The 14,407-nt window shown below is 33.6% G+C and overlaps 1 protein-coding gene across 1 annotated transcript in view; it reads right to left on the reverse strand.

Moving 5' to 3' along the window:
* The window catches only part of LOC125654945 (uncharacterized), a 134,535-nt gene that overhangs the window by 96,835 nt on the left and 23,293 nt on the right, over window positions 1–14,407 (reverse strand). Inside the window, exons 13-41 of the mRNA XM_056143349.1 lie at window positions 13,794–13,983; window positions 13,391–13,599; window positions 12,967–13,085; window positions 12,459–12,685; window positions 12,148–12,293; window positions 11,117–11,293; window positions 10,743–10,901; window positions 9,792–9,934; window positions 9,611–9,681; window positions 9,287–9,453; window positions 8,026–8,192; window positions 7,159–7,348; window positions 6,728–6,880; window positions 6,234–6,413; window positions 5,805–5,952; window positions 4,690–4,866; window positions 4,411–4,562; window positions 4,156–4,294; window positions 3,813–4,034; window positions 3,650–3,716; window positions 3,383–3,546; window positions 2,863–2,990; window positions 2,286–2,427; window positions 1,848–2,099; window positions 1,559–1,601; window positions 1,295–1,446; window positions 1,079–1,170; window positions 932–977; window positions 588–839 (exon numbers count right to left, since the gene is read on the reverse strand). Coding sequence (XP_055999324.1) covers window positions 588–839; window positions 932–977; window positions 1,079–1,170; window positions 1,295–1,446; window positions 1,559–1,601; window positions 1,848–2,099; window positions 2,286–2,427; window positions 2,863–2,990; window positions 3,383–3,546; window positions 3,650–3,716; window positions 3,813–4,034; window positions 4,156–4,294; window positions 4,411–4,562; window positions 4,690–4,866; window positions 5,805–5,952; window positions 6,234–6,413; window positions 6,728–6,880; window positions 7,159–7,348; window positions 8,026–8,192; window positions 9,287–9,453; window positions 9,611–9,681; window positions 9,792–9,934; window positions 10,743–10,901; window positions 11,117–11,293; window positions 12,148–12,293; window positions 12,459–12,685; window positions 12,967–13,085; window positions 13,391–13,599; window positions 13,794–13,983 — 4,474 coding nt within the window. The remainder of the gene's footprint in view (window positions 1–587; window positions 840–931; window positions 978–1,078; window positions 1,171–1,294; window positions 1,447–1,558; window positions 1,602–1,847; window positions 2,100–2,285; window positions 2,428–2,862; window positions 2,991–3,382; window positions 3,547–3,649; window positions 3,717–3,812; window positions 4,035–4,155; window positions 4,295–4,410; window positions 4,563–4,689; window positions 4,867–5,804; window positions 5,953–6,233; window positions 6,414–6,727; window positions 6,881–7,158; window positions 7,349–8,025; window positions 8,193–9,286; window positions 9,454–9,610; window positions 9,682–9,791; window positions 9,935–10,742; window positions 10,902–11,116; window positions 11,294–12,147; window positions 12,294–12,458; window positions 12,686–12,966; window positions 13,086–13,390; window positions 13,600–13,793; window positions 13,984–14,407) is intronic.

Consider the following 14,407-nt stretch of genomic DNA (forward strand, 5'->3'; position numbering starts at 1 on the left):
TCATGGAGGTTCTATAGCGTTTACACTAAACAAAACAACTAGTAAGTTCATTTTATCCACACAAATATTCCCTTTAGATTTAATTTTCGATTTGAACGATTTGGCCCACTTAAGCCAAATTCTAAGCAACATACACTGTACATGTAAAAGTATGAACTTCATCCTTTCTATAAGCTATAAAACATCCCATCAACAGGATTCATTTATAAAAGAATCGGGCATGTGAATTTGTAAAGCTCTTTGGATATTGATACAAAAATGTGATATTGGACGCATGTTAAAAGCAATTTATTTGAATATAAACATAGCCCTTGATCCCAAAAATAAATGAGGCATATGAAGTATCAATTACGGTTCTATATAAAAATGAACAATATGCAAATTTTAAAAAATTATAAGTATCTGAAAACTATGGATATAATGATGTACATGTACATTAATCTGTGATGTCATCTGGTACACACTGATGTAAAAATTATGTTATAAACTTAGATCTTAATCTTCATGGACTTTCTGTTCTTTTCACAGCTTTATTGTGTTGTAGGAATTAAATATACATACAGTTTGTTTCAAAAGTTATTAGTTACCATATTCATATGTAAGGAACTTGGATCTCAAGAGTGTAATAGTTCCAAATCCGATGTCGATGAAAAAATCACAAGGATCCAGTTTAAACCAGAAAGGAATATTCTTGGTGATTTTGATGTCTCCCAATGGAATAGTAAAACTTAAATCCAAACAACAATCTATCCCCCAGCAGTTGGGTGGCAGTTCACAGGTCACCATGTGCTTGATGCCGGTCGGGATATACTTCCTCACATCAAACAGAGCGGGACAAGCTGTTAGTAAATGTAATTGATGTATGTTTATAATATCCGAGTACAATTCAAAAACAAGTCAAAGTTAGGTGCACACACTTAAAATCACTTACAAGCTGGAGTTTCTGGGACTGTACATACTCCCGACACAAAAACTTTCTGGAATTGAAATTGAAACAAGATGTGAATATATGATTTCAGATTCTTCAAGAAATAAAAGCATACTTAATCATAGTACCAGAATTTATGACACAACATACATCTAAGTCAAACTTTCTCAGGATCAGTTCAAAGGCTTCTTCTGTCATTTTGCCTCCAATTTCTGCTAACATGCCTTTGATGGATCCTCCTCCTATACAAGATTTAAAAAAACAAAGGTTTGCTGCCACTGATTTTCAAATAAAAATCATCCAGAGTGCTTAAAATACATTTTGAAGAATCAACTAACCAGATTGTCGATATGATATTCTGTTTACCTGGTAGGACAAAATCTCCACAGAGAGGGATAGGAAATTCAAACTGTTTGAGAAGGTAGTCATCCAGAATACAGTCTCCTTCTGACAGACAGATTTGCAGACCGAAGTCCAGAATAAAGATTTTCTTCTCAACGTTTCTATTGATGTTGTACCTAATGTTACAAGAAAACAATTTCGTCCAGTGCTTTACAGTTGGAAAAAAACATTTAAAACTTTGTTTAGCAGAAAATATATAACTTTGTGCATCCTGGTTGGTATACATACTTAATTTTGATATTTTTAGAGATTTCTGCAACTTTTTCTGTGCCTAAAAAATAAAAAAACATTCATAAATACAGAATTTGTTGACTGAAGTTTACTTAAATTGTCATGCTATAAAATTTGCACTTCTATTAGTGGTACAAAGCATTCAATTGAGTTGGCACCATTGACACAGATGTAAGAAAGCCAATTAGTGGTCAAAATGTAAACTGACAATTTGCACACAAATTTATTATCCAGACTGCCACTGGCTCTTTTTGAATTAGACCTCAAACTGGTAAAGTTTCCTTACCCCAGTCATAATTCAGCAAAACTTTTGTTAACTGATAACTTTCAAATCCAACTTTCAACACAAAACTGCATGGATCTAAGTCTACGAATGCCTTAAGAGCTTTAGTGTAGGATATCCCAGCCAAGGAGAGGGAAATGTCTGCACAGGCATCCAGTCTCATACAGTCACTTTCAATGGAATAATAAACATGTTTGGCCACTTTGGCATTGGCTATAGTTGGTAGAGTAATGTTAAATCCCAGTATACTACATCCTGTGAAAAAAAAGTAAAGCACACATTTTATTTTGTTTTGAAGTTTGAAAAAGATCTCTACTCTTTTTTAAATAACAACAAATGACAAAGCTCTTGAAGTAGATGTACCTGTACCTAATTCTAAAGTCAAATTAACTTATAACGAATGAGACACAAACTAAAACTTTGTTTTCGGAGTTTACTCACTGAGGTCATCTTCCCTTATCCTGCTGTTGAGTTCATCTCTTGTTCCATTGGCTGAAAGATTCCTTGATGTCAGAATTTCTGTGACTTGTCCTAAGGTCATATTCTCAGGTCGAGGACACGGCCCAGTTTCTTTCAGAAAATCCTACATTTATACATGCACTTTATCACTCCATCATCATTTTTTTTAAAAATCCTACATTTATATACGCACTTCATCAATCCCTCATCATTTTCAGCCAATCTGCCAAACTTTTTTTGGTGGGGGACAGATTTGTTTATTTGCAACTTAGTACAGTTTCTATTTCTCAGTTTTTACAATGCAATGAATCTTGTTTGTTTGTTAATTCATGAAACTGTAAAAAAAATTGTATGTCCTTATAATCCAATAGTTTTCTTTTATCCCCATTAAATTTAATAAGTTGCTGATGTTGTGGTTTTATTATCATTAAAAAAAGACCTACGTGTAACTTGCAGAGAATATTGGTCATGATCTTACGAGTATCACAGGTTTTGAACAAGAAAAGAATTTTCATAGTTAACAGGCAATACTGGGGTAATAATTGAAATGATGTTTAACCTTAGGAAGTCCTAGTGTGGTGAGAAATTCCCCTGCTAGCTCCGCAGCAGCCGTCTTGACCAGTGCTTTCCCTTGTTCTTTGATTTTCTTAATGAATGCTTCTTTGTCAAACATCTTTTTGAAGTCAACTTAAAACAACAAAAGTCAGTATATGTCTCAAACAGAATCTGTTGAAGTGCAAAAGACTGACAGACTTAAACAGTACTCTCTCAAAAGTGTGCCATTTCTACATAATGATGAAATTTTTTACCAAAGGTTGAAAAACATGATATACAGCCAAACCTTATTATCTCGAACTCAATGGGACCAAAAAAATAATAATCAAGATATCTGAGGATTCGACATATTGAGGGTAAAATTACTTTAAGAATAAGTGGTTGAGACTTCCGAATCTCTTCCACATATCCATGGTATTCGAAATATTGGTGTTTGAGATATTGAAGTTCAACTGTATTTATAAATCAATCATCACAAATTATATCACCACATTTCATTTTCTGGAACTGCAACATGCACTCACTTTTTGGCCAGACAAATGTTCCATCTGGTAGACATGTTGGAATTGGAAGGATTGCGTTGTCCAGCAGATTTACATATATCACACAGTTATCTGAATCATCAAAACTACAAAATCCAGCCCCAAATGTAGCTAATGTTGCATTTTCCCCCTTGTAAATATTGTATCTGTTCAAAAGAAAAAAGTAATTAATGCCAGGTTTTGCATGATACTGTATTGCACTACAAGTTTTGAAAATGTCATCTTCAATTTAATGAAAAATACACTTACTTAATGAGAAGCTCAATGCCACCTAAAATGTCTAATTTGATTCCTGATCTCAATTCACCTTCAAAACCTTCAAAAAAGCAAAAATACATTCATGCATTTACACTTCACTAAAAAGTTTTACTATATGAAAAGATGTTAAACAAAAGATCGAGATGATTCCTACCGTCAAACTCCAAACTGAGATTTATATCGATTTCATATTTGTAATTTTCAAATGCCATGGTAAACTTCATTGGTGTTGTGCAAGGGTCAAATCTAGCCCAGGCTTTGAAGACTTTTAAGAACATCATTAGTTTGACATTTATACAACACTCCAGTCCGAGACAGTAACTATCAAATGTACAGTACACATTCTTTGGCATGGTGAAGGAAATCAAAGGACATCCTGAAAATAAATTCAAGATTTACAAAACAAAACTCTTTGAAAGAAAACGTGACTGGTACATTTCCATTGCAGCAATAATTTTCAATATGCCCATGTAAGAATATCTTTATATGAACACCACCTTGGTCAAGTTTCAGTAGCCTTTCTGCCAATTCCTCTCTAGATCCAGATGCATTCTTTCCTCTCTCCTTCAGTTCCAGTTGCAGCTGATCCACTGTCATCTCACTTGGCTTTAGACAAGGCTTGTTGTCAATAATTTCCTGTAAACAACATATATGTATTGCACTTTAGCATGGAAAATTACACCATCTGAAAGGAAAGAGAACAGATTGATCTACATTATGCATTTCAAGTGAAAATCCTGTTTCCCACTTACTTTGATGGTAAGAATGACTTTGGCCATGGCTTCTTTACTTTGTACCATTCCGAATCTGTCCAAAAATTCAATAATCGTTCCCATTTTCAAGCGTCTCAAATTCAGCTTTGCCAAGAACTTATCTGCTGTTTTTAGAAGCTTCGAGAACATCCCTGCAATGGAGATTATGCCTTCTCACAATTGAAATAATAGAAAAAGTAAAACAAATTATCTTTGCCCTCATCAAAATTGTCATCAGTTTACAAGAACAAACAGACATACAGATATACATATACCGACCTTTAATGAAACCTTTTACTCCCGGTGCTCGAGTGGTAGTGGTAGTGGTGGTTGTGGTAGTGGTGGTAGTGGTTCTTCCCATCACCGCTGCACACTGGTCCTCCTCCGGTTCATCCATACCTTGTTCTGCAACTGCTGGCTTACTCTTGACTTTACTGAATGCACTGTTTGGATCATCTACACAAAAAGTCATCATTTAATAAACATGCATAAATCACATAGAAGCTGGCCAATCACTATCGAATAAGAAATTCAAAACAATGAAAAGATACATATCCTTTGTCCCCATGTAAATTACAGATACTTTTCATGTAGTGAAATATGAACATATCATTAAAGCACAGTACCTGCATTCTAGGGGTATTCTATTTCTCTCTCTTTTCCCTTTTAATACTGTTATCTTAAAGGGACTTATGCACGATTTCCCCAAAAACTTTTGTTTTTCACTTTTAATGACCAAAATCTAAAGTGTTTCAAAGGTTTCACATCAAATCTAAGGTTATACATTATGGCAGAAGCTCATTATAGAGAATTTATTATTTGTTGTGTCAACAAAGATTTGGGTATGTCATTGTTTACAAAGTTTTTAAAATGTATGGTTAGCAATTTAATTTTATGATATATACATGTATCATATTTCAAGTATTCTTTAATAGGTAAAATGTGCTATTTAAAAGTTAAATATGTGTCTGTGCAATATTAGGATGACTTAAATTACAAAATTAACATTGCAATAGTTTGTTTGTAAACATAAACAAGGCTCGAGTCTTGCTTACATAACACAGAGTTAAGGCTAAAATATTGCCCTTCTCCTTGCATTAAGAAGGTCTAAATTTTGGTTGTCAACTTTAAATGAGCTATATTTTTTATGTCTAATTAACATTAAAAATGAAAAACTTTTTTTTCTCAAAAAATGTGAACCAGTTCCTTTAACTCCTACAAGAAAGTATCCAAAGAAGAATATTTTCTGTCCTATTACAATACTGAATCAATTATGGGGTGAGGTTAAAACATGATGGAATAATTTCATCCTCATATATTTGGAAATAAATGCACTATTGCTTTAATGAAACTAAGTTCAGCTAGAAACCATTTCGCTCAATCCAAAAAGTTACCTTTGATGGCTTTGGTGTCGTCAGGATCAGCGTCTGCGGGGGGATTGGTGAGCGGGGCAGCTAATTTTGTGTTGTTCAAGGTCGGAGTGTTGTTTTGTTGGGCCTGACCTCCAAGTCCAACAATGGCACCAGCTGCTATAGTTTCAAACTACAAAATAAATTACCTATTAGCTCAGTACAATAATTTTCATATACAACTGCACCTGATAGCTTCCTAACAACTAACCTATACTAAATGGTGCACCAACAAAGCTACAAATGGTAAAAGTGTGCAGTATGCTTTACGCAAGTCTGAGCTTTATATACATTACTTAAACAGAATTGTGATTGACCATAACAAACTACCAATATATGAATATATTTGTAGATTTAAGAATACCCGAACTTTTACCAAGACAACATCAGTAAACAGTCATTTGATTCACGTACCTTCCAAACTAGTTTGTAATCATCACACTGCTGTATCCACATAGGCAGAGTAGGAAAAATGGATTCAAGGTACTTTGTAGGATCAAGATAGTCTGCGGCACCCTTCTTTTTCATTGCCACATGAACATGATTAACACACGGTGACTTAAGGACAGTTCCAATAACCTGCCCTGCTGCAACCTGCAACGTCGAGTTTCTATATATACATCACTTACTAAAATCATTTACTATACACTTAATACCAGTTTATTTCTGTTGATGTCATCAAACGTAAAACTTGTGAAATTAACACTGCGGTAATAATTGTGTCCTTTATACGATTCAGAAAAATGGGGATGAACATAATAATAGAAATGTGCATACATTCTTCATCAAAAATATACTTTTACTTTCAATACACTGAAATTAATTTTTGGTGCCTAATTGGTCCATTACCATTATATAGTCCTCTGACTCCATGAAAACAGTGATTCTACAGCATTACTGTGACTTACCGTGCTTGCGACTGTTGTCTGTATAGTAGAATTGGCGTCTACATTGGTGAGGTAGACAGTCATACCAGCCAAAGATCCGGAAGTAATCACCAGGATCACCGACTTGTCATCAGTTGCATCTCTAGTAATAGTTCCAGCGAAGGGAGCAACCAACTATCAACAAATATTAGTACACACTTCATTCATCTTTACTAGGCACATAATTTTTAGACGCACCTAAGGACTCTCTAATGACATATTCAATATATTTCTATAGAAAAACTTCTCATAGCAGAACATGCAATCCAAAATCTTTCATCATCTCTTAAAATACTAAAGTGAAATGTATCATTATCAATATTTCTTAGTGATTGAGTATTACAATGATAGAAATTTTACATTTATTTCAAATAACTAAAAAGCAAGTCTGAAATTATGAAAATAGAAAATACATTGTCTCCTTTTTCAGCCATAACATCCACTCCTTTATGCACGTATTCTGGGTCATCGTCATTCTCTAATGATGAAACATAAATTCCTTTTCCATCGCATCCTTTGCCTTTCAGTCTTCGAGCTTTTGGAAACTGCTTGTGAGCTTTTGGTCCAAATATTGAATCTATAATTCCTCTTGCTGTTTGATACCTACAAAAACAAATTATTGAACAAGACTTGTATGAAATGGAAACAAGATTTCCCATAAGATGAAAATCAATCACGAATTGTTATTTATATATACATTGATGTACTTTATTTCATAAAACAATTTTGAAATTAACAGTTAAAATATTATATAGTCAATAAAGCTAAAACATTGCATGTCATGTAATACTTGGGCCAACTGTTCTAATTTGTAAATCCCCCCTCACTGCTTAAACATTCATTCCTTGTTACTTTTCAGGGTTAATTAATTTTAAATACTAAAATACTATTCAAATTATAAAATTCTTAATGTGATAAACTGAGATCCTTATATCTGTTCAGATAATCATGATACTCAATACCCTAACCCATTATATCATGATTTTCAGGACAGTTTTTGTTTATACAATGTCATTTTGATCAAACTCAAACTAACAATTGATTAGGATTGGGATATTTGCACAAAACACACTTAATTTTTCAACAAAAGCACAACTGTAAATTTTGGTGGACATATATACATATACATTTGTAGATCCCTCATCATTTATACATTTTTGACAAGATGCAGTCACAATTTCTAACATGATAGGAAGTTAGTGGATACTTGATAATTTTAACAATTCACAATATCTTTTTCAAACACTTCATTATACACTATGCTTTCATTCCAGACTTACCCCTCCTTTAACATCATATATGCTTCCTTCACATTTCTGATTAAGTTGAAAACCTTGGAATACTTTGCTACAAAAGAGTCTGCCATTCCTATCAAGCCTTGAAATGGTACCATTAATTCGTCTTTGATCGGCATAAGGACATCTATTATTTCTTGTCGCACCTTCATCTGTGATAAAAATTAGGTATGATAATCTGTACATTTATTAAAGCAAAGCATTACTCTTATTATTTCATTTCAAGGGGATCGTAGCTATTTTACTAAAGTCCTGATGTCAGATGAATTTCTGTGGATCTTCGTACGGAGAATTCTGAATATTTCAATCAAACATCTAAAGTCCCCATGATAATGTGACATCTAATGTCCGAGTGTGAACTTGATCATGTGCATGTATAGCTGGCATAAAGAAATCAAATATCCTGAACAATTCTGATATGTGATACATGTTTTAAGTAATGGTCATTTTGTTTGTCCTAATCATCAAGTTTTTTTTCTCCATAGGCTAAACCCTTCATGACCATTTCACAACTCCTAATACTTTTTCTTATTGGGTACATTTTGTGTGGTGGTTGAGGCATCACAATACATTAATTAGGTACATGTGTGTCAATATACATTTTTTTTCTGTAACATAACTTTATAGATTATACACCAGCACTTAATGACACTTCATTATCTAAAAAAGAAAAAAAAAATACATTTGTACTTGTCATTTTTTAATGTAAATCAATTTCTCATATCTGATGTGTTTTGTTTATCACGAAAATATATATGGAACATTAAGTGATTTATGTTTGTATTGTTTTAAACAGAGGCCCATGGACCATATTGCTCACCTGAATCACCTTGACCCATATTTAAAAATTTTCAGTACATATAATTCCTATGTAAAATTTTGATCCCCTGTTGTAGCTCTAACCTACCCCCAGGGGCCAAGATTTCGACAAACTTGAAACTGAAAAGCTTACAACAACAACGACAGACAACGGAAAGTTTTAATCAGAAAAGCTAACTTGGCATTTGGCTCAGAAGATCTAAAAATTGTAGCTAAATTCAGTGGGCATAAATAGATACATGTTCTTGACCTGAAAGAAAAAAGTGAAGAAAACATTCTGTTGGAAAGTATTCATTTTAATGTATTGTAACAGTGCCCAATATATTGTAATATGGTGATATGCATTGCAATCTGTTGCAACTAAAGTGATTTAACATATATCAAAAATGGTGTGTATTCATACATGTATCAATTACAAATAACATACTGTGGTTATGTTTCCTTTGGTAATCTTATAGATAGCATCCTCCTCCTTTGGTATGACTTCATTGACCCAGGCTGTTCCTGCATTAGAAAGGCTTAGGAAAGCTTGTTTAGCAAGTTCTGTGTACTCAACCAACAAACCCTGCACGTCAAACCAATATGGCTTTTCATCTGGTTGAAAAAAAGAAATAAAAGTTGTTATATACTAGAATCCATAACTGATTAAAAGCTAGCGCAATCAGAAACACTACTGCTTGGACTTCATTGAGAAGACCCAGGAATGGTCAAGAACATTCAAGTTTTTCAGCTACATGATAAAATTGATTACCTCTCAAGAAGAAGCATGCCTCTTGTGTTTTGTTTTTAGCATCTAGGAGTGCCATGATGGCCTGGTATATACTGTATAAATAGAAAGTGTACCCAATATCAATATCAGCACTAAATAAATAAACAATAAGTAGCACCTCAAATATCCAAGAAAAAAGGGTTTGTAACTACACACAACTTACGACATAACTCCTTTGCCAATGTTCATGATGGCAGATTTGGGGTCTCTAGTTATGACTGAGAAACCATCGATAATGTCCTTGATAGATTCATAGATAATTTTCCCTTGTTGTGGAATAATGACTTTGATTGTCTGTTCAACTTGCTATAAAGAAAAAAAACGATTCAAGAACAAAAATGGTTGGGTTGCTTTAAAATATGGCATCTATCATAGAGAGAGCAGTACAAAACATACTGGAAAAATGACATATTAAATGTACAAGGTCTGAAAAATGTTAAGTAAAAGTCGTGAGAGGAGTTGGTTGGTACCATGCTTAAAAAATGACAGAGTTCAACTACATCATGTACATGTAAATTGGAGAGGAGTTGGTTGGTACCGTGCTTAAAAAATGACAGAGTTCAACTACACCATGTACATGTAAATTTTTCAAAGAATGTCCGATCACTTCCAAAAAGACGCATGCACATCTTCAATGCTTTTATAACAGCTGTACAAGGTCTGAAGGATGTCAAATAAATACTGTAAGAGGAGTTGATTACAAAAATAGGTACCGTCTATTCAAGAAATGCTTAAAAATGACTAAGTTCAACTGCATGTAATTTTTTCGAAAAATGTCTGATCACTTTCAAAAAGGCACATGCATATCTTCAATGTATCCATTACAACTGTACAAAGTTTGAGGAACATCAAGTTAGAGGTGTGAGAGAAGTTGATTACACAAAGTAGGTACCCTATTACAGGGACGCCCACCCGCCATTTATCAATCTATATGCTGTTTGCACGCTGTGCAACCCAGCCAAAAAAATATCACTAAATGTCAAAATATCAAAATCTTAAGATCTATACAGATTGAGTTACACGTACTCTGAAATCAAATCATTTTAAATAATATACATAACTTTCCAGATAATATCAGTATTCAAGAAAATTTCAAAAGTAAACATTAACTTACATTAACAAATCCCATAACATCAGATTTTATGTCATTGAAGAGCTTGGAAACTTTGTGAATGAAATTAATCATAGGTCTGAAGGGTGGAGGAAAGACCTCTTCATCATATTGTGCTAGTTTCTTCATGGCTGCTAATGCAACAGTTCTCAGCTGCAAAACCTGTAAAAAACATAGTCTCCAATATACTTGTAGTGAAAATAATAATATACACCTTTTTGAATGTTACCTTAAATGTTCATATTTTTTTTTTTAAAAATGATCAATTTACCATCTATTTTACGAACCTGGGGCATTCAAACAGCATTCTCATCTACTGACATAAGGTTCATCTACTGATACAAGAAAATAAAGCTATCTTAAAATAAAATCTTTACCTTTTTTGGTAACTCGGATATTGCTGACACCAACTCGTCTACGTAATCCTTAATGCTGATTTTTCCTTTCACTAGGTTTTTGAATAGTTCCACTCCCTCTTTTATCCCAGCTACTACTTGCTTGATTTTTTTTGAAAAGTTTTTAGCAAGTTTTATCATCTTTTTCATTTCATTTCCCTAGAAAATCAAAGTATTGAAAGTAGTATAAGATACTATATCTTTCAATTTTTATATACATTCAATAAACTTAACATTGAACACTAATTCCAATTTTGAATAAGACTCATTGACAAATAGGTTTGATGGTTTTGAGCAAAACAACATATCTAAATTGATGTACCATCAACTAAAAATTATAATCCAATTGAAATTTTAAAAGATTACATAACCACAATGCATCAATATTTAACTGTACAATGCAGATAAACCAGTAAGGTTGTCAAAGAGGCGGGAAAACATGCAGAACATTACAATACTAATGCCTTAGAAACGACAACCTGATCACTCAAGTGGAAAATATAGGTGGGCTGCAGCATTTTAATCAAGCAAGGTTGGTGAATCACACATGTAAATTTTACTCATGTGGTTAACAATTTCCTGGAATGGATGATAAAAACCTATAACCTGCAAAACCTATGACCTGGAGTCTCATTTTGGAATATAAGCCAGATACAACATCTCCATGATGAATGGTTGTGTGCATTCATAGATGTAGCATCATGCAAATCTGAGCAAAAGCTCCAGTTATTGAAAAAATGATTGTCTGCAAAAACTGTAATCTGATGACTGATCCAGACTGTAAGGCAGATCTAGCATCCGAATTATGAATGGTTGTGTACATCTATAGACATACCATCCATGTACATTGTAAGTTTGAATCATGTAGAAGTGAGGTTTCTTGAAAACGGACAATTCAAACAATTTTGACATCCTGTCCACCGATGCTGTTGCAAGAATATAACAATAGCTCTCCAGGAAAATTTGTAATGGTGAGCCAAAAGGTTTCTTTGAAATGGTTACACTGACTTTACCTGAAAAATGTTGATGTTGTATTCTGCACCGCCTTTGAAGCAAATTCTTGCAACAAAGAAATCCAGATTGATATTCATAAACCCTAAATGGATCCTAGCATAGGCTTCATCATGGACGCGGATCTTCACGTGGCCACTTAATGGGGCTACAATGTACAAGCCATATTTAATCATATCATCTTAAACTACTGATGTTCAATAAGATACTATATCAAAATCAAGGAACAAAAATTAATCATGTACATGACATTTTCATAATCAATTTACCTTTCTGTGAAACAAATGTAAGAGAAAGTAAACTGAATTCATACCAACTGCCAAATCCAGGAGATTCAACATGATGACTCCAAATGAAGCACCGATATCTGTTGAACCGAGCAGTTTTCTCCAGTCTACACTTGGTGCTTCTAGTCTAAAGTACAGTCCATCCCAAATGCTTCTCTTGGAGCGTTTAGCAGTGTGCTGTGCAAGGTCCATCACAGCCATTCCATTGTCATAAGGGTCTTCAATGTATGAAGAGTTGCCGTCACTTGGAACTCTACAGAATTAAAATTTTAATACATCACAGACCTATAAACTTTATAATATAGAGAAATATCTATTTATGTGCACACGCTAAAATGTGAAGAATGTGTACCTGGTATATAAACTTTAGAATATAGAGAAATATCTATCTATGTGCACACATTAAAATGTGAAGAATGTGTATATGGTTTTAAGGAAACATTACAAGCAACAAACAGTGTGTAACACATCAAATCTGTGGTTGTATATTAAAGATATTATAAATGTATATGATGTACATGTCTAAAAACAAACCTGTTGTCTAGGGGGGCAATCATTTTCCCCTTGGGGTGAGCCATATACAGTAAGGAGGCCTCATATCTAACAGTCTGGTCCTCATCATTAACAGCAGCGTACAACAGAGTCTCAGCAGCCTACAGCACAGCATCATTCACAAATTTCAAACTTTTATTAATAAATAATTACATACACAAATACCTGTTACAGTTTGCAGCTTTTACCTGTGAAATTTCAATAATACTGTATATTTTTCATTGTATAATTCAATTTGTCTATTATCTAACATTGTTGTTAAATAATTGCATGGTTATGTTCCTATTTGATAGGGGTAAACTGCTGAGAATCAACACTTTAAAGTCATCTGAAATACAGGGTTGTATTCATACTTTACACGGGTCAAACTGTTGACAAATATTAACAAAGACTTGTCTGAAATTACATGGTGATGATCATATTTCCTCAAGGCATGGCACCCAGCTCTCTTGATCCAGGGTGAGTTTGTACTGTTGATATGAGACACAATGTAATCGTACGAGTCATCCAATCGAGCATTGCCCAAAGTCTCTAAAAGTATAACTTTGTAGTGATCGTGTTGCTCCTTCTCCAGGGGGCTCATTATTTCTCTTCTCTTTCTGTACAACCAAGGGTCTGTGAAGAAGTAATGCAAAAATAAACAACAGTTTTCATAACATTGTATAATTGTACTTAATAATACATAAAATTCCTATGATTTATAAAAAAAAAACTCAGCAGGCATACATTTTGTTCAATTCATCATTTCACAAGATGATACAATTGGTTTACTAATCATTCTCCAAAATGCTTCCATGTGAATCTCTCACCATGATATCCTAGAAGCTCATGTACTTTGTCAACGTTTCTTCTGGCCCGCTCTGGATTACCATGCTTCTGAAGTTTGTGGCTTACAGCACCTAAGGCTAGCATACACCTACTGTGGGTGTCTTGGATGTAAAAATTGGCTGGAAATTTGTCCCTGTGGTATACTGCATCTTCCAAGGCTTGCAGAAGTAACTAAGAAAAAACGTTCTCATATCATTTTAGTCCTTTAATCAGTGCATTAAATGAAATTTAAAAAAATAAAAAAACAAAAAAAATTTCTATGGAAAGGTCTAAAGAAAGAATCAAATATATATAATATTCACACACTAACATAATAAAATGGTATGACAAGTCATGCATACATGCAATATTTTTCAGCAGTCAATATGGGGCATTCAAAGAGATAAATGGCAGCTTTCAGGGAGAAAAAAATGTTTTTTAAGAAACAAATAAAATAAAAGTTTATGAAGTACTGATTTAAACATTCTTTGGTGCACAATAGCCATACCAACAACCATATACCTGTACATGCCACATAATGAGTTAATTTATACTCAAAATCCGAACAGACAATTGATGAATGCTTATTTCCAGAATTCCCCTTGGATCAAATTTC

This window comes from Ostrea edulis, chromosome 1 (genome assembly GCF_947568905.1).
Source record: "Ostrea edulis chromosome 1, xbOstEdul1.1, whole genome shotgun sequence".
NCBI classification, from domain to species: Eukaryota; Metazoa; Mollusca; class Bivalvia; order Ostreida; family Ostreidae; genus Ostrea; species Ostrea edulis.